This window comes from Dermacentor variabilis, chromosome 11 (genome assembly GCF_050947875.1).
Source record: "Dermacentor variabilis isolate Ectoservices chromosome 11, ASM5094787v1, whole genome shotgun sequence".
NCBI classification, from domain to species: Eukaryota; Metazoa; Arthropoda; class Arachnida; order Ixodida; family Ixodidae; genus Dermacentor; species Dermacentor variabilis.
This window is the reverse complement of record NC_134578.1, coordinates 72,150,258-72,174,834: the sequence shown is the minus strand read 5'-3', so window position 1 is coordinate 72,174,834 and position 24,577 is coordinate 72,150,258. Positions and strand designations below refer to the sequence as shown.

Genomic DNA, 24,577 nt, shown 5'->3' with positions numbered 1-24,577 from the left:
AGCAGCAAGGGAGCATTCCTTCATTCATCTCTTTCGAGCTTCTTGCCACGGGCCGCAGCGTCCGAGTTGCTGCTGGCCCATAATGACTCTATAACTTAATTTCTTGGTCGTCTGACTGTAAATAATGTAAATAAACCTCCAGTTTTCATCCCGACGTCCTCCTCAACTCTTACACTGTCTATTAGTGCCGAATAAGAAACTGCAGGACAAGACCAACATGTTTATGTCCGAAGTTTCGGATGAAAACCTCGAATTAACGGAGCTCGACTTCGCGACACGGAAAAGAGGGGGCAAGTCTCTGGCGTCAAGATCCCAACTCGAGTCCCGCCTTACGCGCGCCCCTGCGAATTAAGCTATAGCGGCATTCATCTTCGCGAGAGTATATCTCGGAACACCGACATGTCTTCACGAAATCAACTGAAGTGCGGAAAAAAAAATTCATCGGGGTATCCGACACGGAAATTGGCAGCGTGGGGAAGCGATGAACCTCCAGAGATAAACCTTTTTCTATATTTGAAAGTATAAGTGGGTAAGTATATTTGAAATAAACGCGATTAAGTACCGGCTGAGCCACACACGCGCGCACACACACACACACACACACACACACACACACACACACACACACACACACACACACACACACACACACACATACACACACACACGCACACACGCACACACACGCGCGCGCGCACACACACACACACACACACACACAAATGCGACGCTGTATGCGGATGGCAACACAGGATTTCCGAGAGAAGAAGATGACAGAAAAAAGAAGGCCAGGTAAGGAGACGATATTACGACTGCACGCTGGAATATTCTTCATGGATTCACGTTGGAAGACGGCTCAAAAGCGAACTTCCTTCCTATCTTCCATTTCTGTGTTGCTGTCACCTCCCTTCAGAAGAGCAGGCAGGCGTTGTGCCCCTTCCGGTGGCAGTTGCCAGCCTGCTCCTCGCCTTCCCTTTCCTGTTAACTGTATATATGTGTTCAAAACAAATAATAATAATAATAATAAAAGCGAAAACAACTAAGCATGGCAGGAGCGCCGCGTGACCTTCCTGCATAATATAAGCTTATGTGAGGTGTTTTTTTTTTGTAAATTGAAAAACAAACACTCGTGCACGGGCTACCGCTTCTACATACAAAGACATGCGACCGAAAAATATGCAAATTTCGCTAAGGCCGGCAAAATACTTCTGCGCGGTCAGCAGGAAACACGCGAAAAGATAACTTGCGCGAACATCCGCCAAGAAGGCAGCTTTCAATCCGCTAATAACGTACATCTTCTGCCACTGGAGAAGCCGACAATGCTCTAGACCTGGCTAAATGTGCCCTAATATGGCCACACTGCAGTCTGGGCCAGATAAGGCTTAGGCCGGGAGCGCGAGGCTCAGAAACCTCCGTTCCGAGGCTCGACACGCAAACTCGATTAAAAGCGTCTCGCGGGGCGCGCGAAGAGATAGGCCGCGGGAAGTGGGGGATTCCCGGCCGCGACGACCAAGGGGGAGAGAAAACAGGAAAGTGGTTTTAAGGGAGTTTTTAAGAGACGGCGCCGACGACGGACGGAGTGAAAGGGAAAGGGGGAAACGTACAGAGAACGGGAAAAGCGTTTGCGAGGCAGAGGATCGCGACTCCGTCGCAGACCTACGTGGGAACGAGTGCCGAGCGTGAAATTTAATGCGCGCCCATGCAAACGCGAGGAAAGGTACGGGAAGTGGGGAAAAGAAAAGGGACCGCGGGGGGGCGGTCGGGATCCTCGAGGGATACGCGGAGCACCATTTCCGGAACGCACGCTGCGCCCTGCGTTACTCTCTACTCTCGTGTCCTTGTTCTATCTCCTTCTTGTGCGCCTTCCGTGCTCGGTAAAGGCAACGTTCTACGCGGCCGAGTCAACGACACTCTGAACACGGTAACCTTAATAACGATGCACTTCCTCGCATATTTATGTAAGCGATAAGCGCCACTGTCCTGAATATTGACCTAGCGCCCCCCATTAAATGTATACCAATCCATTTTTATAATGCTGCGGCCAAAGGCCAAACGTAAAAAAAAAAGTTGGCCAGAAAGACAATTAACTCAGGATCTTGACCGCTCATTTTTTTTAATGGGGTTTCTTTTGTAGGGACGCTCTGAACGGGCGCTCTCATCCGTAGCCGCAGCGAAAGTGATCATGTGCCCCAAACAAACAGATATATTTACGCAGATTATGAAAGACTTACGTAGTGGTGGTCGAAAATGCGGTCCCCTCTATACACTGGCTCAAAGAGTATGCGCAAGGAAATACCGACGAAAGCGAATGAAGTGCAAACTGAAGTGAGGCAGGTAAAGAAGACGAAGAAGAACACTAGAGTTACGAAGAAAACGCGAACCACACAAGGCACGAACTCGAGTTCATTCCGCGAGCTGTACGAAGCAAGGACGCGGTCACCGCCGCACGTGACGGAACCCCGTATAAAAAGTGCGGCGAGACAGCAAACGCGAGGGTTGGTACGAATGACGGAGAGAGCATAACGAGGAGGTTGTCGCTGGCTGCGGTCGACCTGCAGCCTCGCAAGAGCAGTCGCAAATCGTGCGCCCCGCGAGCGGAACGGTTACCGAGCAAGTTCGCCAAAGGCGAAACCCAACGAGAGTCTGATGGGCTCGTCGTCTGTGTACGTGGTCCTCGTCGCTGTTCGCGTTCCACTTCGCGGTGTAGGTTTTATACTCCGGGGGATCTGAGTCGTACACAAACACACCTGCGACGGCCCCCCAACGAGCTGCAGGTTGTCGACGCAAATAAATGAACTGAGAAGCACGGCGAATGACGGGCGTGGAAAAGAACGCAAAGAAGGACGCAACGCCATGGAGACCTTGCACGCGAACCGTATACGGCGCACACACGCAAGTAGCCGGCGCCATTTTTCTGCACACAGAGCTAGCAAAATATGCTCGAGGTCTTGCACAAAGCACAACAGCAGCCCCCCCCCACCCACCCACCCACCCCCGCAACCTGCTGCGGGCATCCAAGCGAGGCGAAAAGTTTGCCACGCACATGTGCACTGTTTTAACCCTCCGTCCCTTTCTGTCCCCTTCCCGTCTTCAAAACTCCGACCCTGCTCCTCTCCTTCGAGACGTCAGCTTCAACAAAACGTTATACCTTTCCGCGACAGCTCCGGCGAAGAAGGCGAAAAACAAAAATAAGAAAGCTGCGAGCAGCCAGGGGCGGGTGGGGGGGGGGGGGGAGAAGGGAGTGAACTCGCAGCCTAGCTCCCTGTCACCGGGAAGTCGTGCCGCGTAGTGGTTCGAGGTGGCAACCAAAGGCGCAGCAAGCTCGACGCGACCGGGATTTGGCGCGTGCGGGTTTGTCTTTGGCCCCGGCACTCAGAGCGGGCGAGCCAAAACAAAGGCTCCACGCCCTCTCTCTCTCTCCCGCACTTGCACGCACCGGCGCTTCCGCGAGGGTTCCGGGCAAAGGCCCATTCCAGCGCGACGGTCGCTGCACGGCTGCGTAGGCAGGGACAGGAGGGACACTTGACAAACGACCAAGACGCCACCAAGGCCCACGCTGCGGGCAGGTGTACTGTAATGTCGCAAACGCACCCGCTTAACACAGAAAGGACAGAAAAGCGTGAAATAGGAACTTTGCGACAGCGTAGCTTCGCCGACGCTACCCTAAGCTCTTGGTGAGCAGTACTGTAGATGACACTGTGCGAGTCTCCGTGTTTGTGTACTTTATTAGAGTGCACACGAATACGCGCTATAGCTCAGCGATACGCGATGTGACTTAGCGAAACGGCGAACTGAGGGGGAGAGGGTAAAGAAGGCGAGAGTGAAACAAAGAAGGCGGCGCCTTACGAAGTGCTGACTTGGCGCGACAACTGCAAAATTGCAGCGAATGCGAGCGGCGGCCGGCGTTTAGTGAGTAAAGAAAAAAAAAAAACATACGCTATACGGAAACGCCACACGGTGCAAGCGAGTTTTACCAACAACGCTTCGCTAACTTCTGGTTTGGCGTGCGCGTTCAGCGAAGACGACTCCCGCCGTCCCTTTAACGACCTGCGCGGCAACGAACAGTGTAACTGCGACGAGACGTTTACTACAAGTGTGCCTTTCTGAAGGTTGTTTTGAGGGGAAGTGAGTACTCCGCAAGAACCGCTTCGCCGGAAACGCCGGAAACGCGCGATGATTTTTCACAAGACGCATGGAGCGCTGACACTGTGCCACGAAATTGGCGACGGAAGAGAACGGGGTAGCTCGCGGAAGTTGAATGTATAATGAATGCAGGCCGCCCGTGACGCCTGCTTCCGCATTCGCGAAAACAGGTCTCCCATGCTTTGGCTATTAAAACTGTCCCGAGTTCACGACGGCTGCCGTTTCCGTCGAGAACAGAAATGCAGTTTCACTGAATGCAGTGGTGGAGGGAGTTTCCACTACAATGAGTTTTGTTCTTGAAGCATTGTAGGATGATTAAGCGAACGTCGCGGCGTATAGTGCTGTTCTTCGTCGCAGAGGTTTTTGATGGAACGAAAGACGCAACGACTAAAAGGTTCGTTTCCAGAACATTCAAAATACCGACGCTACACGCCGGCGTCTCTCACTGGGTCGCCTTTATTACTACTTTGCGTCATCAACTTTGGGGAAACCATTTTATCGTTGTATCCATTTAAACCGGTATTTATAAATGTATTTTCGCTTCGAGGAATTAGATACTGCGGCAAAGCCGGTGGCAAAACTGCCGGCCGAGGGCATCGCCTTTCGCGTCTGAGGAGACCTCTAAGACAGGCAAACGAAACGCTCTCAGCCGACAAAGAAAAAAAAAAAAAGAACGGTTCGGTCGTGGCCAGCAAACCTTAGCAAGCGCAAATCGAAACCAATCAGAGACGCGGTGTGTGCGACTGGCATCCAAGTGCCTACACACTCGAAGACCTGTCCCATTTGTCAGAGACACGGGAAAGACAGGGGCCGCCTCTTAATGAACCGGATCACACGAACGATGCGCCTCGTTCCGTTCTTTCCCGGCCGTCTCACTGCGCCCACATAGGCGGCGGCGATAATGGTCATCGCCGGGCGTTGTCCAACCCTTCCACCGCCCGCCCACTGCTTTATCCATTCGTCTTCGTCACTAAGTGACCGCGTCCGAGCGTTGGGAGACAAACGCTTGGAGGGCGCTGCTTCGTAAGCCGCGGAGCACCAGGTTGTACGAACCGCCCCATAGCAACAAAACAACAGAAAATAGGAGAGGGGGGGGGGGCAGCACTCGGTTCGGAGGGAGTCCTCCAATCTGGGCACCATAAAAAGAGAGGGAACCGCAATGATGCACCGACGCCAACGAGATAAGAATAGACAGGGCGACGCAAATGAGAGTGGCGTATATGCGTCCTCGGGAAGCGCCAGATGCTAGGGATAAACCTCGCGGGCCACTTTAGAACCGCTTGGCCTGCCAAAGCCTTTAGGGGCGAACAAAGAAGACGCGCGCAGAGAGAATGGGCAGAAGTGTGGAGCGCGATGAAAAACGCGGCCGTCCTTTACTCGGTCCCCACTATAGATGACGAAAGGTTAGAGTGCTAACCCGATCCGGGGCCCTTTGCGGTTTATCTCAGGCGCTATGCAAGAAACTCCTTCCTATGCAAGGAAGCTTCTGCCTCTCTGTCTCTCTAGATATAGTAGGACGCCGCTACAGGTGCGGTGACTACGACAATGCAAAGATGGGCTTAGTTCTGGCCTCCGTGAATCCACACAAGCGAGAGAAGTGGGCCCGACATGCGCCACTATGGATGACTCATGAAACCTCTATAAAAGCGCGCATAAGACACCACGTGTTCATCAGCGGGGACGGAAAAAAAAAAGAACTTGGCAAGCGAACCTCGTCTGCAAGGCGGAAGTCTGGCCGGAGGTCTCAGCTATGTCGTTCGTTTGTTCAACTTTGCGACGCTTCTCTAGAGCCAGTGCGTGACGTCGGAGGAGGGATGTTTACTTTAGGGCGACGAGAGGTGAAAACGGGGAAGCAACGAACGCGCGCAAAGCGGAAATTCTGTTCCAACGTAAGCCAGTGCACAGAGAACTTTACAAGAGAGCTCTGCGACGGCGAACACTCACAGACTGAAGTGCTACAGACGGACACTTAGCATCCTCTCTGAGGTTCGTAGTGAACGAATAAAAGCTAGAACTGACGAAGACGAGAACGCGACACACGTGCGCGCCACTCTTTAAGGCGAACGCTGTTTTGATGCTCCATCGCACTGCGTATCGTCGTCCCTACGAGGGGCACTTTGTCACTGGCAGTATATATAGACACACTAAGACCGATCTGCCCTAGTTATAGGCCATGCCGACTTCAATGCTCTGATATGTGTTCTGGTATCATTGGGGAAACCGCAAAAGGCAATCTGCCTTCGTAGCGCGCGACTAATGCTCCGGTCACACGTGAAGATTTAATGTCATTCTAATCGAACGGCATTCGCATATAATCCCACTAGTCGGCATTTACACAAGAAAATTTAATGTCATTCGAATGGAATGACATTTGCCATCGAATGAGTTCGGGGGAACTCGTACGCATTCGATTTCGAACCGAATGTATACTCTTGACCCCAGATAGACAACAGCGACACACAACGCGGAAACATAACGCGTGCATCAGCAAAGTCGGAAGATATTTCTTTAGACTTATAAAAAAGGAATAATTTTTGCCGCGATGACATTTTCACCGCGGGCTGTGCTCAAGCGCATCATGAGACTGTTGCGGCGGTCGGCCATATTGGATGTGTTGATCGAAGTGCTTTTAGTTGTGAATAATTGGCGTCAAAATGTTTTCAGCCATTTTAAAAGTACTCGCAGAAGTTGTTAAACGCGTTTAATAGGCACGAAATTTATTGGAATTTTACAAATTTTGTTCCAGGTCGTCACTGCTTTTATTTGCAAATTCCATTACATTTTACTGTGTAGCACCGCAAGAGACCGAATGGCATTCGATGCATCGAATGCCATTCGATTCGAATGACATTAAATCTTCCCGTGTGACAGGGGTATAACTCTTCGATCGATGCGTGACAATACAACTTGGCTGCTTAGCGAAACGTTTAACTTTCCACCATACTGTCCGCGGCCGCCCGCACGTTCTCCTTTATCAAGCGTTGGCGAACAAGGCAAACCTCAGCCTGGAGCCAAGGTTCGGACAAGATATCAACCTCACGAAAAGAAGGCCCCTTGGCCTCGCCGAAACGTCGGCCCCGAGGGCTGTCCACGCGCACTTATGGGAACAGGCTGGCAAGTCGTTCGCCCACTGTTCATCGATCCAGGTCTCCGTCATCTTTGGCACTAATCCTGTTATTTGCGCCGGAAGGGCACATATCGCGTTGAGGACAGGGACAAACAAAAGAAGAACTGGTTAAGCTCCAAAACGTATCCACTTCCTTCTTTACTTGTCCCCGTCTGCAAAGCGTTACGACTACCTTTTCGTCATCGGGACACCTTTTCGTTGATTGGACAGCTTCCGTGAACAGTTGGGCGGTTAAGCGGGCTACAGCTACACTACGCCAAGGCCATACAGGAGGCCATGCAGTTGGACCAAAATCAAGGCTAGGGATGCGCGCGCGGGGTGGGGGGCGAGGGGCAACGTCCTCAAACGCGTCCATACCAGCAGCGCGAGCCACGGGAGCGGCGCTCCGGCGGCCAGTCCGCCCGCGGCCCGGGTCCGAGCCCCCTTGATCAGGCTGCGGGCCACTAGGCCCTGCAGGAGCTGCCTGCCCAGGGTCTCCCTCGCCAGCTGGGCAGCCTTGGCGCGCAGCCGCTTGCCCAGCCGGCGGCGGCTGCTCGCCGTCGTCGCCACACCGTTGGTCGCCGCGACGCCGTTGGCGCCGGACTCGCCGTTAGCGGCGCCGGCCGCCGTCGCACCCCCGGCGCGCGTCATCGGTGCCAGAGCGGCGCGGCTCAGCAGGGCCAGGCTGTGCAGGAGCACTTGGCGCCGCTGTGTCTCGAACAGCTGGCGCAGGAGCCGCTGCTGCTGGTCGGCCGGAGGCTGCTGCTGCTGCTGCTGGTGGCTCCGGTCCCGCCGAAGCTTGGATTGCGTGCGGCAGCGCGGCCGGCCTCGGGAGAGGCCGCTGCTGCGCGGGGGCACACACACGGCAACCATGGAGTGGCGGCCCCGCCTGAAGGTCCTACACCCTGCCGGCTTGGAGCGCGCGGCACAACGCGAGCACAGACCACACGCAGCCCTAAGTCGACTAGAGGAACGTGGGGTGCAGACCGCGTCGTGAGCTTAGAAGATTACGTCGCAAAATTCGCTGCGGTTTTGCGAGATAATCTTCTATGAAGACGTTAAGTGTATCGCTTTGCGCAGGCGAACCGAGATTGGTTCTTACAAATTGCTCGCAACTGTGCTTTAGCAGTTCGCCTCGCAAACTCTGAAAACACGAGGAGGCGTTGACAAGATGGTGCAACGGGCTCCGCGTCTGCACCCCGTGCTACTCTTTCTAAGGTTGAACGATTAGGTGCAAGCTTAGGCGCCGGCTCGAATGATCTATGGGATCGCTAAGGTGAACTGACGTGTGAGCTGTGCGACGCGTTTGCCGCGGCTCCGAAACCATCGTGTCTGGGGCATCGCTCCCGAGTCTCGACGCGTAGCAGTGGCCAAGCGAAGGCGGTACTTGCAGGGTCTCGCGGAATCGGTCGTAACTGAGTTGGCGGCGCATACTTCGCGCGGTATCGGATCCAAACAACTACACGGATGTCAAGACGAAGAGATCGCGTAACGCATCAAGTCGGTGAACTTTCATCAGCGCAGTCGATAAGGCTTTTATCAGATAACGGCACCGACAAATACGGGCGCGCGCTATGTAGCGCAGCGAATCATACAAAGGAAGATCGCACAACGCAACTGTGAAGGCCACGGCATGTGCTTTCGTGTTGTTTTTTGTCATTTCTATTCAAGTGCACAGGTTCATGATAGCCCCATGTACCACAACTTCAAGACAGCCGAAGATCCCAGATGCTTCTGCAAGCCAACGCCGCATCACATGACAAAAGCAAAATATTTCTTCTCACGAAGGAACGCGCGCACGAGGGCAATGCTAGGGAGAGTAACAACCAAAAAAGTAAAGCCCAAACTTGCTGAACCTCTCCCGCCCGACTGCGACGAATCGGTTCGTGAAGCTAACAATGCGTCCCCCTCTGACCTACCTGCGGCGCCAGCAAGGCGAGACACGTTTGGCGGATCGAGTATTGTTTGTTGGTTCACTGTCGCCTTCGCGGACCAATGGGAGCAAGAAACTGACTGAAAAAGGGTGTTGTAAGGCGTTCCCTCACGGACTGCGGTAACAGCCAAGATCGTTTGACAGACGCTCCAGGTAACTGGGAGTCATCCCAGGAACCAAGACGCGCCAGTTTGAGTCAAGCGTGGCAGTCCTCGTCTACGAAGCTCCCCTCCTTTCAGTGTGTTCAGCGACAAAAAGTGCGAGAGTGATTGTGTGAACCCTCGCCTTCAAAGCGGGCCCTTCGGCGAGTTTGGATGCTCCGACTGGATGACGAAGGGGAGGGGGGGGGCAGTTTTCCCTGGCCTAGGGATCTAGGGAGAACGGAGGGGGTTTAAGCGAACTTTTCCGGTTCCTCGGTGTGCTTCACTAAGTCATGCTACGGTGATGAGATGTAACGTTCTCCACTCTTCGCGTAGATATTGTAAATAAACCCTCTACTCCCGGTTCTCCATAAGAATAAGTTCCTCTCTTCAACGTCCTTAGCGTAGATGACGGCACGGGCCAGCTAACCCTTTTGACATGCCCGACCCTAACTATTGCAGCGTCTGAACTTTGCCTCGTTTGGTACGAGTTCAGCGCGATAGTCGGGAGAAGATAGAGCACACAAGACAAGGCGCTGCTTATCGCGCTGTTTGTCGCGTTGCTATAGCTTCGAGCGGACAAGTCGCAACACTGACGGAGCGCAGCCACACTCGATAAACCCTATCCACTGATTAACTCACCATGGACTGATAACGGCGAAAATGTCTTTCTAAGACCCGACAACCATGCAGCTAACACGTCTTCTCCTCAAGTCACGACAGAATATGAGGTAACAGCGCCGTGGAAATCACATTCAGGACGATATAAATTGAAAGTTTAATGCCGCAGGCGAGTAGCAAGTTCTTGAAAGTGAAATAAACCGTGCTGGTGACGAAATTATATACTTCAATTTTAAATCGAAAAGGGCTGCTGCCCCATTCACTATGCACGAAAGAATCGTCTGCACGCCTTTATGTCACGGCTGTAATCGATGGTAATAACTAACTGGCCGTTCCCCTTAACAGTGGGCAGCATATTTTTACTTGCGACATAAAGGAAGCCCGTTTTTATCTAACGCAGGCGCCTCGCAAAACGAGGTTCGGAACGGAAGTAAGCCCTTCGTCCTCTGCTGCAGACGGGACAAGCAACGCTGTTACAGATCCAGAGCTACACAGCACCGCCAAAGCTACATCCCGGACCACAAGACTGGAACCCCCGCGAATTCCGAGGCGGCTTTCCGCGCACGCAGCGCCGATTCCAGAAATCCTCAACACCCTATACACTTCACTTACACGGGTCTATTCAACAAGCTCCAGAACGAACGTTGATAGTCGAGTAGATCCCTGTTCCCCCGCCGCCAACAAGAGTAATAGTCGAGCGAAATAAGCGAAGGCCGAACGGAAGTGGACTCGGCACATATATTCCCGCAAAAGAACCAAGAGGCGCCCGTTAGCGGAGAGCGCGAGAACGGGAACCGGATGTTGCTTCCAGGTCGTTTCCGCCTGCGGAGAGACCCATGCGTACGTGTGGCGGGGACGTCGCCGCATCCCCATTTTCGAACGCGGAAAGCTAGACAAACGACAATGGGAAACACCGTGCCAAAGGGAAAAAAAGAAAAGAAGTGGGAAGGAAGGGAGCGGCTGGGGAAACGGTTTGGGGGAAATGAGGAAACCATGGTCGGGCACTAGGCTCCAGTTTCACGCCGAGCGGTGGGGACAGAGGGAGGCGGTAGGTGCATCGAAAAAAATATGCCCTACATAGAAGATTTCAGGCTGCAGAGCGCGACCGTTCTTTTCAGTGTGACAAAGGTCTTTCAGCCACGTCATATGAGAAGAGCGTAGTAGTACGAATTTTACGCGATTAGATTAGCCAGCAATTCCGATATTGGTTGGTTAGCTACTTTCTCTACAACCTCTTTCACTCTACCTCTTTTCTTTTTCGAGCGATCGCTGAACAGCACGAAGGCCACCCTGACTTCATGCTTTGAATGTTCCCCACATGCTGATATGGCATTTCAAAGTGAGCTAACACGTTTATACACGGAATCAAAGAGCAAAACTGCAAGATGCAGACCCGAAATTCCGATTATAGTGCAGCCATCTGCGCAATCAATTGGACTTCAATGATAACTTTATGGTGTTTTAGCCGTTTTGATGCACAAAAACTTCGGAAAACGTGCTATAATGGGTCTTCGCTTCATTTAAAAGGCATCGTAGTCTTAACGATGAACGCCCAGCTTGACCTGATCAGACACGGAGAAAATCCATGGTACCTTCGCCCATTTGCTTTCTTGCCTCTTTTTACGGCTTTTCAAAGCCTCCTCTCCACTGCCACTGCACTGCCGCAAAGCCACACTTGGATAATACAGCTAAACTTTGTTTTTACTGCGGAACGAAATCGCGATGCAGTTGTTAGCCCCCTTCCCCGTCCCTCCGTTTTCCGCGAATTAATGAGAAACCTATCGACTGCATCGTTCGTTTCCACAGTTCCGCGTATCTTCAATCTGTCGGCGTCACGTCTTGATCATTCCATCGCAATCCCCCCACTATATGGCAACGGCGCAGCACAATTGACATATACGAAACGCGAGTACAGCGACGATTGCGCAAAAGATCCATTAGCGAACCGAATGTAATCGCGCTTGTTTTCGCGTTTATTACCCTCCGCCGTAGAGATAACCTTCACCGCTGACCTTTCCGTGCGTAGCCCTCTACACCATGCGCGTACATGTTCAGGTCGGTCCACGAGGCATCGAAAAGGAACCATTACAACAAATGAAACTCGTAATGAACGCCACCTCCTCTTGCTTTATTTTGTTAACGTTTTTCCTTATCAGCGGCGGCTTGCACTACCAGACAGCGGCAAGGCTCCCTACAACTGACCAGTACTCGGCACGTGAAAGTACTAAAAGAAGTTGAAGGAAGGAAGAAAGGAAACGCATCGACACAATTCGCTTCAGCCGTGAGGAGGTAAACGACCTTGCGCAAGCGAAGCACTTCTCCAGTCGTCCCGACACGGACTACTCTACCGTCCCTGCGTTGCTCCAGGCGGAACGAAACGCCGTAAAACAGACCCTCAACGGCGTGGAGAGGCCCGGAGAGAAAGAGAGAAAGTGGTTGAAGAGAGTGGACGGACGAGGCAGCGCGAAATCACCGTGAAAGCAAACTCACGCTTCTCGGGACAAGCACGGCAGGCGACTATGTCAGAGCGCAAAAATGGGGAGAACGGTAAGGAAGAACAAAGATAGGGACAAAATGGGAGAGACACGACGATGCAACGCGCAAAGGGTAGAGAGAGAGAGGTGGGGACAGAAGGGAGTAGAAAGAAGATACAACAGAGGGAAATGAGAATAAATGGTGCGATCGCGCTCAACACACCGCGACGGCAACAGAGACAAATAGGAGAAAGCGAAAAAGAAAAGAGGGGGGGAGGGGACATGCCGGTAGCGACCCCGCGCACAAAGGCATACAAAGAGCCGGAAAAAAAGGAAAGAAACGTGACGAAGAGAGAGATAAAAGGTTAATCGATAAACGGCGAGCCAGAAAATTGTGGAGAAAAAAAAAAGCGAGGAGAAAACGCGTCACGTAATATGAAAGCTTCAGGCAGAACAGCAGGAACCCTGACCGAAGCGGATGAAAGAGCGGCGGAGGGGAACGAGGTTTGTTGCCCTTCGACGCAGCACACGGTCGAGGGGACAGGAATTGCGACGAGTACACCAACTGCAGCAGAATACACGCACGCACAGATACGAAACACTTTTGTAGCGTTGGCTCAGTGGACGAAACGAGCAGACAAAAAAGCTAGAAAAGATATAACGGAGGCAAAATCTGATCGTCCCTACGCTCATACGAACAAAAAGCACGAAAACCGAGGGGGGGGGGGGGGGTCAAGCAAAAAAAAGGCGTAAAGGGCACCAAATGTCCATGAAATCCCCGATGCTAGGGAAGCAAGCGGGGCGAAAAAAAAAGGGGGGGGGAGAGGCCGTCCGATGGCAGCACACGGCAGACTCGGCGAGTGTGACGCAATCACTCCTCGACCAACAGGCGGCGCGGCGGTGGAGAGAGGAAGCTCGCCACACTGGGTGTAACAGAGGAGCTAACCCTATCGCAAGCGAGGGGACACTGCAGTTAGTGAAGCAAAAGGAAGCCAGTTGTCGGTTCAGCACCTCAGATTTTCATGCGCAGTTCTCTCACAACATGCAAGGAAGCTAAAAGGGTAGGTGAAGAGGAGAACCGGCAAATACCCCCTTGCGGGTGTAATTAATTCGGTCCCATATGAGTCATTTCACTATGGAGTCCCCCGACGACCCCTCGCGGTGTACACTTTCACTCTTCGAATAGTAGACGTTCACACTCGACCGTGGCAATGGAGTATACAGGCGCGCTCACCCTTCAGTAGCAGGGGAGTGAACGTACTCCAACAAGAGTGAAGGTGCGAAAACTTGGACGATATGCTTTGCAATACATGCAAGTGCACTTAACTACACACATCCTCTGACGTAATGCATACTTATGGCTAGAATCGTAATTAAGGTGCCAACACGCCGCCTGGTGGCATTACTGACCCCCTCCACCCCCGCCCCTTCATTTTACCAAGACCATCTGAACTTTCAGAACTCCTGTCACAGCCTTAAAAGCGATATTATAGCGGGAACGCGGTCATCACGACTAGGGATAGGTATGTGGGAAAACCTGCTTACGGAATTTCGCAAAACCTGAGCGCGCTCCATCGCGCTGTTCACGGGTGAGCGAGCGCACTGCAAGGTATTCGGGTGGTCCTCCCGATGGAGTACGCTGACCTTTCAGACGGCGCGCTTCAACCCAATCTGTTCCGAAGTGTACGCCTAAATAAAGCGGCGAGTTCAAAAGCTCTCGGAAATGAAGTGATACATGGAATAAGCGTTTCATCCCGCGAAGCGTCGCTCCGTGAACTTTGCCGAGAGTGTGCAGAGGGCAACAAAAGGTCACGGGACGCGGCCGGCACCGGGACAAACGTGAACTCCGACCCAGTCAAGGCGCGACGTTTCTACTTTGAAGCCCGGCCTAGGTGCCCAGCTTTCACCGGAACAGCCCTTTTCGCCGATCACGTGTCCCGTGCCTCACTGTACCTTTCAGCACCTCCACCTATTTCTAGCCACCGTCCTTTCTAGCACAAGATTGAGGATGAAGGAGCGATTTCAAAAGGTTGTCGAGTCAAGATTCCTTATGCGAAGGTTGACTACATGTGAGCAAACGTTCGGCAGATGCACGTGCAGTAAAAAATAAGCGACCGAAAGGAAACATCTTTGACACGCCTCCAGCGTAGCGCAGCTGCGATTGCATTTCTCGCACCGGAAAATCCATCGAGCACCAGTCCTTCAACGCAGTCGGCTCCGAAACGTTATACAACGTTCCTCATTGGGAGTCTCTCGACGTTTCGCCATCCCATGTGCCGAGGCCGAAGGAGAAAGTGGGGCGGCGCGAGTCCTCAACCCCCCACTGCTGCTGTCCGCGAGAAAAGAGGCTTTCACTACACATTTCATTTTTACGACCTCCGGGTCTCTCTATTCCCGCGGTCTCGGCCACCAAAATGAGAAACAAAAGAGACCAACTCCATCCGGCGGTGCGCCGAGCCGCGAAAGCCGAGTCGTTTGCTGGGCAGCGCGCGCCCTGCGTGCCGTATAGTATGACACATCCACCCAACGTCCCGAATCCGAGCAAAAAAAGACTCGTTCTAATTATTTTTTTCCCCTTACTTTAAGGCAAGAATTGCACTGTTTTTCTTTCTCTCTCTCTATCCAAGGCCCGAAGGATCGAGTGACAGGAATAGCTATTGCAGTATAAGACGCCGCAAGACTCGCAATGTTTTGTGCAGTGTGTGCTCGCCGAAAGCGCTACAGGCGGCGTCCACATAACCTGCGTAACACTGTCAGCCTCGATTTCGACTTCACGTGTGGGCCGCCCGTTGCATGTTGAAGCACACTGGTTGACGACGATTCGGATCGCGACAGAACGAGGGGTCAGCTGTCACGCCCGCGCCGACGTGCAAAACAGAGGAGGCCGCGCACTACGAGACGTCACGTGACGCAATTACACACAGCACTGCACCTCGCTCCAACCTCCTCACGAAGACTCAATGCAAGACCGTGCGACCGTCCCCGTCCAGTACTGTGCGCTTTTCGAGAACCGTGGATTTCTTTTCTCGTTCTCTCGCTCTCTTATCGCGCGGCCTTCATCAGCATCCTGTGTTTCACTTCGCACAGCGTCTTCCTTTCCAACTGCACTTTAATGTACGTGCGGCTACACTTAAGTACCTCTGTTCTCAATCCATTTTATACATACAAAACTACCGAGCTAAAACACCAGCCAGTCCAATGCAAGACGGTCACCAAACTGCTTTACGCCTAGTGCGCTAGTGTTCACACGAGCTCGAAGATGGCATTTCAAACCATCCCGCCGAATCGACCCTACAATCGCGAACCCGGAAGGTTAATTTCGGCCCCACGAGGCCGAATTCGACCACCCTTCGTCGCGAATATACGGAGGGTGAATTTCATCCCAGCCAGCCGAACCTTAACGAAACCCCGGAGACTGGATTTCGACCCTATAGAAACCGGCTCAACCGAACTCCTTCGGGTCCACACGCGAATGAAGTTGCAACCGGCGCGTCCCTTCACGGTCCCCTGCCGACTCGGCGCCCAACGCAAGGTGACCGACCTCTGGAAGTAGGGAAACGACTGGCCGCAATCCCGCCCTCCCCAATCCGGCAACCGGCGAATTCCCCTCTCCCCCCCGTTTTCCACGGCAACCACGCGGCGCGCAACGCCAGCCGCGCCACCGTAGTCTCCGGCCTCGTCGTCGCCGTCCTCTGGCGCAGCGTCCTGCGTCGAGAACGACGCCCGCTTCACTCCCTCCGAGGTCGCGGCGTCCCCTCTTCCTCCGGCCGAGCGATTCCCGAGGAAAATCGATGGCCTCCCCGCCGGGCTCAGGCAGTATGCTGCGCCGAACGGTTTCTTCTCTTGTTTTTTTCGAGACGCGGGGACAACCCACACACACACACACACACGTGCAGACGCATCCGGAGAGAGCGCAGCATCGTGCAGCGACAAACGCGGCGCCGAACGGCTGGCGTAGGCGGAAAGTCGCTCTCCGAGAGCAACCATTCCAGGTTTGCTCTGGAGAACCAACATTGGCGCAGATTCCAACTATCAAAAGTGGGACGTGTTTCGCTGTTAACGACAACAACGAGAAGAAAAAAAGAAATAAAACCGTGGAAACAATTTGCCATTTCAATTGCACAGTATCTACGTGTGAGCAAGTTGTCCGCGCAGATTACAATGCCGTACGAAAATAAGCAAAATCTACAAGCGGAAAACGACTTCTCGGTAACTGACGGCCCCGAATTGACGGCCCAGCAGGCGGCTGCAGCTCCTGCCTACTTCATTAAAGAAGAATCATTATTGTACGCGCGTGTATACCGACTAAACCGCGTGTCTGACGCGACGCAAACGATACCCACACTACCTCTCGAACAGAGTTCTAAAGCTGAATTTGCACAAAAATACCGATTCAGAACGATCAGAGATTTCTGTATGTACGGAAAAAGGCAACCATAGTGACAACTGCGGTGCGTGTTGGGCCTTTCCAGAAGACTCGGCACACAAACCAACACGGTCGCGACCGCTGCTTCAAAGCAACGTACCGCGCAGTCACAAGCTGTTGCATGAAATAAATAAATAAACGCACAAACAAATAATCAAATACCCCGAAGGACGGGGAACATCCACTAGCCTGAGCGTGAAGGCACCGGCCCGACCCGACAACCGAACGAATCCTCCCCCCCCCCTTCCCTTCCCTTCCCATGACCTTTCGCGATAGACCGACGCGGCATGAAATACTTCACATGCCTTATTGGCGAACATCGCGAGCATCGTGCGCGAAGCCGCGCTCAAAGCACGATCCGCGCCGCGGCTCCCGTCAAAGGCATTTCGAGCCCTTTCGCGTCAGCCCGCGAATGTGGACGAAGTAACGCTGGGTGGTTGCTTTCCTGCGGGACGGTGGGGGGATAGAAGGGGGGAGGGGGTCACGCAGTCCGCTGTAATAATACTCTTGTCCCTCGACCCGGGCGAACGGCGTTCGCATACCCGGCATAGCGGGAACGCCGCACATCACGTCCAATCTCGTTTCACGCGAGAACGGACGCGCGCGCGCCGCGCCGGGACAGCTATAGAGCGGCGCGCAACGCGATGGCCGCCAGGGCACCGAAGTATTCCTTCCAACTCCTTGCAAATCAAAACCCTTTAAGCCCTACCAACCCTCGATAACCTGCTCCCCCTTTCTCGCTGGCTTTTTTCCAGTGAGTACGGTGGATCCACTCGATCCGTATCCCTTCCCTTTTAGGGATAACCATCCCCACGGGCTGGACAAACGAGACAGCGGCACGCCACCCGCTACTGTTAAGCGCTGCAGAGCCTGCCAGAGGGCGGACGAATCGAGAAGAGCGTTGCGACGTGTCTGCTGCACTATCAAGAAGGGGGCCTGCAGATGAAGTAGCGCAGTGTGGTATAGGAGATACATAAACAGGGATATAAAGTGCCTCAAAAAAGCTGGTCAACGTTTCAATAGTTGGACATTTTTTTGTCAAAGGCCTTTGACAAAGGTGGGTTCACCCATCAATACGTTTACCAGCCTTTCTGAAGCACCTTATCCCTGTTTATGTCATTCCTATAAAAAAAAAAAAAAGATGCGTTACTCTGCGCAGGAGATTTGAACGACCGCTCCTGCGAACAGGAATAGCGCCCAGAAGAGCAAGCTACAGGTATATTGCTGGAATTAAAACGAATGACGCGGCTTCTGAAAGTACAAACGCAATAGAATCTGAAAGGCTCACAATGATGAAGATAATAAAAAAGCATTTTATGAAATAATTCGGACCTCCAGCAGGGTTACTTTCGCAATATTTCCACCCTATCTGTCCACAATGGATGCTCAGACTAAATACGTTAGAAACGATGAGGAACACTTCTCATGTAATTTCTCATGCACGAGTTTCGCACATATATAAACCACTTACTAGCTCGCCAAATCAGCCACGCATAAAGTGAGCAAAGGAAAACGAGATCACAAAGAACACGAACCGCAGAGCTGTCGAATAAATAATATGCAAGCGCACTGATCAGTGCTATTCCATTTCAAAAACGCACACCGTAACACAAGCACAACTGAAGCCAGAAGTTCACTACGGACCAAGCACGTCTGACACCGGGAAGATGGAATAAATAATAATAAGCCGGTGCTTGATAATGTTTAGAATCGATTCACGGTCGCAGAACACGACGACTACAGTAAAACAGGCACGTTTCCTTTGACGATGAAGAACATATGAGAAATCTCGCAAAACTATATTTAACCAAATAGAAAAACAAGAAAGAAAAAGAGGAAAGACTGGAATCTGCAGGGCTCACGGAATGAAACACGTCTAATTAGGACCAACTAATGCGCATACTTTCGTTTCAACCGGCTGCAGTTCGTGTCAGATCGACGTAATTTTGGCGCATACACACTTAGATCGGAGTCCGTGTTACCTCTGGTGAACAGATTCCTAGCGATATGGCATTGTACTCTCGAGTACATTGCACACATGCACGGTTTTACTAAATACTCCCTGTCGCGTTTCATTCGGTGAGGACTGGATACATCATGCCTCACGGCAGACTGCTGCAGGGTTACCTAAATGTCAAGCAACAATCTTTTTCAGAGCACCACTGAGCGTGTTTATAATGAAGATTACGGAGGCATGTTCCACATTAGCCTGCGCCGAATTCCCACCATTACGTGCGCGCTTCTTTTATTACCACTGATCCGGCGAGATTAAAACGTCCCAGGGTTTCCGTCCCCTAGTGACATCACAGACCGCTAAACCGACGAGTCGGTCTGAAGTGCACCGAAAGAATTCTAGGGAATTAGAACGCGTCGCCAGCGTGCAAACAATTTGTCAGCGAGAGGCACGCTGTAATCGTCTTTGCGCATCGCAGCTGCTCCGCTGCAGAGAGTATAGCTGCCTTGCTTCTCCCAATGCCACCACGGGAGTTTACTGTGCGTATCAGCTAATCCGCGCGGTGTTAGGGAGAAAGCTAGGGATCGGGTTACCTAATCAGGAACGGGAACCCGAGTCGGCCACTGAGCGCAGCTAATTCTCCCGCGCGCGAGATCACCTGGACGGAAGCACGAAAGATGGATGAGCGGCGCACAACGAAAAAAAAACGTGGGCGAGTTATATTTCTGGCTACAGCTTCCGCCTGGATGACGCAATCCCGACATGTAGGTGCGCTGGCCTCTCTCTCTTTCCCTCTGTTCCTCGTTTGCAGCATTGCGTAGCAAAGCACACGCTCGCCCGGTTGAACCCCCCCCCCACCCAGTTGCCTTTCCTTCCTTTCTCTCCCAAATGCGCACTGCACGGATTTGGTACCAGCCACTCGCACGTCACCGCCATAGTGCCACCGCAGGATTTCGGAAGCGAAGTGCGGCCGAAAAGGGGAGAATGGGGAAGGACGGAGAGGGAATTATGGAAACGAACTGCGCAGACAGCGGGTGTCGCGGCACACGGCGAAGCCGAGACGCCCGGTGCGCCCGGGAAGCAACGCGCGCGGAAAACGGGAGCACGCAGGCATTACGTGGGCCGAGCAGCGGCCGCGGACGTTGGCCCCGGCTGGCACACGCGCGCAGTGTTCGCGAATCTCCAGTCGCGTATACGCGCAAACCTTTAATCTCGGCGCGCCTTCTCGCCACCACCCCTTTTCCCCCCAATTCTCCCCTCTTCTCCAAACACTCCCGGTCTCCCCGACACACAGATCCCGGAGCAGCCTTCCCGTCTCTCCTCCTCCGCATCCTCGCTTCTCCCAACTCTCCCGGGCCAGGAGAGTCGTCCAGACAAATCGCACGCACCGTGCGCGAAGTTCGGGGATGCGCGCGCCGTAGTCGTTAATTTCGTTCCGCGACCGGCGATAATTTTCGCGCGCGGCTGCGAACGGCCGCGGCGGCGATGGGAAGAGCGGAGGCCCAGGGAATGCATCGCTGCATCCGAACGCTGCGCGCATACGAAATCTTGCCTCGCAAAGGCAGCCAGGCAGGCAGGGACGCACGCACTTGCACAAGGCAATTCTCGGCGAGGTTTCGATTGCGGCCCAAGTCGGGCATCCTCGGTGCGCGCATTACGTCTTCGGCGAACGCGATTCTGGCGTACAGCTTCCGAAGATGGGGGAAACCCGACGCTACTAAGCACAGGCTAATAACCTAAAAGAATGTTCAACGAAGCGACATGTTCATCGAAAACTAGGACGAACGTAGTGAGAGGAACACGTGAGGCAACAAGTCCACGATATACGTCACGAATAAACTTGTTTTCTCCAAAGGAAAATAAAACAATGTCCTGAATACGCGCGCGCGCAACCACACACACACACACACACACACACACACACACAGAGAGAGAGAGAGAGAGAGAGAGAGAGAGAGAGAGAGAGAGAACGAAACTAGCGCCCATGTTTCAGGCGCTGAAGCATGCGACGAATCGCAAATACCAAGTTATAGAGACTCGCACCGGCCATTACAGGTTTTTTAGCGCCAATAAGTTCTTCACGACGGGCCGAATAAGGAAAGATGCGAGAAAATAAACCATCCGTCTCTCCTGAGCGAGAGCATAACGAAGTTCTCGCGACAATTAGCCCACAAATAACAGGCCTGTCGTTATCACGCGAGAGGAAAAAGCTGGCGGAGCATCGGGTCGCGAATTTAAGGTAACTAAGCATGGAAACAGCCACTCAAGAGAAACAAAAAAATTGAAAGGCGGAATCAGGGCGTTGTACTGTGCAATCAGCGTAATCTGCAGAAATTTGTAAGAAAGAAAAGTGAGATATGGGCATTTAAAAGCGAAGATGGGGCAAACATGGCCAAAGGGCGTGGTAATGTTAATAAATGAGGCACAATGAAACACGAATGAATTATAATAAAACGCCACGCTTAGTTCCTGTAGTTTACTTAAGCGCTGAAAATGGGGAAGAAAGCCTGCATCAGAAGCCTGCTGTTCTAACAACCACGCAGGGTTCGCGTCGATTCCAAAACAGACTACTTTGGTCATAATCAAACAGAGCTCAGAACTTTCATGCGTTGATAGCAAAGGCGAGAGAGTGAGAGAGTAGGGGGGAGGGAGGGGGGGGACGGTCCTGACTGAACTATGGCAACGGTGAGACAGCAGCCGCAACAAGTAAACAGGCCTCGGTGCGCCAAACCGCGAGGACGTTGCCGGAAGGGCAAAAAGGACAGCCCGGCGGAAATTGAAGGTAAACAAGCGAAGAGCTCGAGGACGGAGAGCGAAAGGCGGGCTCTGTTTACAAACACACAGGCGCGCGGTTCCTGCCGGAGAAGCGACAGCGTCCAGAGCACACGCGGAGCGCGAGAAAAACGCGAGCGCGCGCCGCCCCACAAACACGGCGGGTGCAGACTCCTCCCACCACGGGCGCGGTGGAGAGTCGCGGACGGTTTCCCAGCAGCTGCGCGATTGAACGCCGGGACAAAGTAAACACGCCGGCAGCGAGACACGGAGCGCAGAGTCGCGGCGGCGAGCAATTTCGAGCATCCGGCCGACCCGACCGGCCATGAGTGAACCGCAAATGGTTCGCGTTTCCTAGTCGCCACTTCTCTTCGAGTCGACATATCTCTATGCTTTCAATGCTTCTCGGGCACAGTTTGCGGCCTGCACATCGGCACTCGATTTCTCGTCTGGGTTACCGTTAGTTACCCACATCTGTCCAGTTACCCCAGCGATTTGCCGCTGTGCCCTGCACTCCAGAGTTAACAATCCGTAGTAATAATCGGTGTGTGCGTGCGTGTGTGTGACAGTGAGTGAGTGAGTGAGTGAGTGAGTGAGTGAGTGAGTGAGTGAGTGAGTGAGTGAGTGAGTGAGTGAGTGAGTGAGTGAGTGAGTGAGTGAGCAGATGCGTGTGTATGTGTGTTGTGACAAAACGAGTGAGTGTGTGAGAGAGTGTGCGTGTACGTGTGTCGCATGTGTCTGCGTGAGAAGGAGTGCTTTGTAAGGTTGAATTACTGTATGCGTGTGAGATAACGTTGCCTGAGCGAATGGGCATGTTTGCGAGTAAGAGTGCGTGTGTTCGAGAGAAGGGAGAAGGGGGAGGGCGTGTGCGCTTGCGAATGCGCGCGCGGTCGCTCTGAAAACGTACTCCATCGAAGCAAATGGACTCGACGACTCGAACGTCCGACCATGTGCAAGATTCACGCAGCGTATTACCGCGCCCTCGCTAAATCTGACGAAAAAACAATCACTGCCCGGAGACTAAACGAACTAGATAAACCCCACACGTTACGTTAGAAGTTATCGCACGGAAGACTACATGACAAACGATGCTGATCGCACCACTCCTTGTAAAGCAAGTAAGCAAACATACCGTATCAATACTTCCAGCACGTAATAAATGAGTGACAAGAAGAAAGACCGGCAGAGAGGATGATGAAATTGAAATACGGAAAGAAGAGAAAAAAAAAGAAATAAAGAAGCCATATCAAACATTAGGGGCACTACGTTCGACGTAATGAAACAATTGCGCCAGAGGCGACTGCAAGGGCCGGTGGCATGGCGGCCGGCGGTGGGGGGGGGGGGGGGAGGTGAGGGAGGACACGATGCCCAAGATTAAAGGTAAACACGCGGTCGGTCAGCGCCGCCTGCCAGAATGAAAGGCAAAGAGAGCGGCGCCGTGACCACCGGCGGCAGACGGGCGGGGCGTGGACCCCCTTCCCACCTTCATGGCGAAACGCATACCCTCCCCCTCCCCTCCCCCACTCCCGTCGCTTCCCGTTCGGCGGACACTCCCCCCATCCTTACCATACATCGCCTGGGCTAACATCGCCGAGATACATCGGGCCCCAGAGTAGCTCTCGACGTTTGGTGCCCACAGCCGGCGCAACCGGAGATTCGTTGTATCCAGCGAATGGAGCCATATTCCCCTACTACGAATAGGGGAAAAATTGTCGCAGCTGTCTGCGTCCGCCGCTAGGTATGGCTGCTCAGTACAGCACAGGAATGGCGGTCGCAACATGGCCTTGTCGAAAGCTAGTCCTTCTGGCTTCGAGTCACCTTTGTCAACTCCTATATATTAGTATTCTTGAAGCTCAATAGTTGAATCGCCCGGAAACATTTAGCCAAATTTATAGTCTAATTTGTACCATTCGAACGAAATATGCATAAAGTTGCACTCTTCATTATATATACGAAAGTACATTGTCAGTTTGTTTGCTGCATGCCGTATAATTTCAACGACGTACAAGGATGACGTCGTACAACAGCGGAACCAGAAACGGTTAGCTATGCGCGCACATTTCAAGCGTTTACAAGCACTACGACTTCATGGGTATACGACCCCCGCTGACGTCTGCGACTCAAGAACTTTCCAACTCTAGAGGCCCACTTGCAACGGAAACTCCGCCATATTTCGCGCGAATGCATCAAGAGAGGAGGAAAATCGCCGGAACGGAGTTCTCATATTTCCTAGCTTAAGTATCACCCTACGCATGATACTGTCCAACCGATAACCGAGTTGGTGACTAAATTGTTCTAGGTAGAAGTCATATCTGATATAAAGCAGTAGTATGTATTGATTCGTGTTTAGCTTTTATCGCCCCATTCCCACCTTGTCCAATCGGCGGCATTTTAAGTATGTCGGTGGGTCGCACTGAAGCAGCGACAAACACATTTAACACTTCACTCTTTGCCGCCGAGATAATAGATTAAAAAAATTACCGACGATTACGTTACTTCCTAATGCGAAATGTGAGCGCAGCAAATAAGCTGTTTCACCTTTTAGATAGATTGAGGCAAAGAAATCGAGCAACACATGTATGCGCTATCACATAATTTTTTTTTATTTTTCACACGTATTCCTTTAACAAAGACTCCACTAACAGTTCTTGACAGTCATGAAGGAAGCTTTGTGGTCGGAGAAATAGACTGATATATGTTCGACTTGGTACACCAATGCTTGATTCTCAAAGACGAGATCTATACAAGTGCCTCGCGAGGTTGTCACAGCCGTGGGGGAAGCAGAGGCTAAGCGCCGCCGCCGAGAAGACCCTGCCGTTCGCGCCGCCGAAGCGGAGGCTCATCGCCGCCGTCGAGAGCAACCAGCAGTAAGCGAGGCTGAAGCAGAAGCTCATCGCCGCCGCCGAGAAGACCCTGCAGTTCGCGCCGCCGAAGCGGAGGCTCATCGCCGCCGTCGAGAGCAACCAGCAGTAAGCGGAAGCGGAGGGGGGCGGCGTGTACACCCAGCG

The 24,577-nt window shown here is 52.8% G+C and overlaps 1 protein-coding gene across 18 annotated transcripts in view; it reads right to left on the bottom strand.

Moving 5' to 3' along the window:
- The window catches only part of LOC142563544 (CUGBP Elav-like family member 1-A), a 571,451-nt gene that overhangs the window by 208,883 nt on the left and 337,991 nt on the right, over window positions 1-24,577 (bottom strand). For 13 of the 18 annotated variants that reach the window (XM_075674101.1, XM_075674096.1, XM_075674097.1 and 10 more), the window contains exon 2: window positions 7,628-8,093. The exons of 4 other annotated variants lie outside the window; for them this stretch is intronic. In XM_075674101.1, the coding sequence (XP_075530216.1) occupies window positions 7,628-8,093 (466 nt within the window). The remainder of the gene's footprint in view (window positions 1-7,627; window positions 8,094-24,577) is intronic. One more of the 18 variants, XM_075674099.1, reaches the window with a different exon arrangement.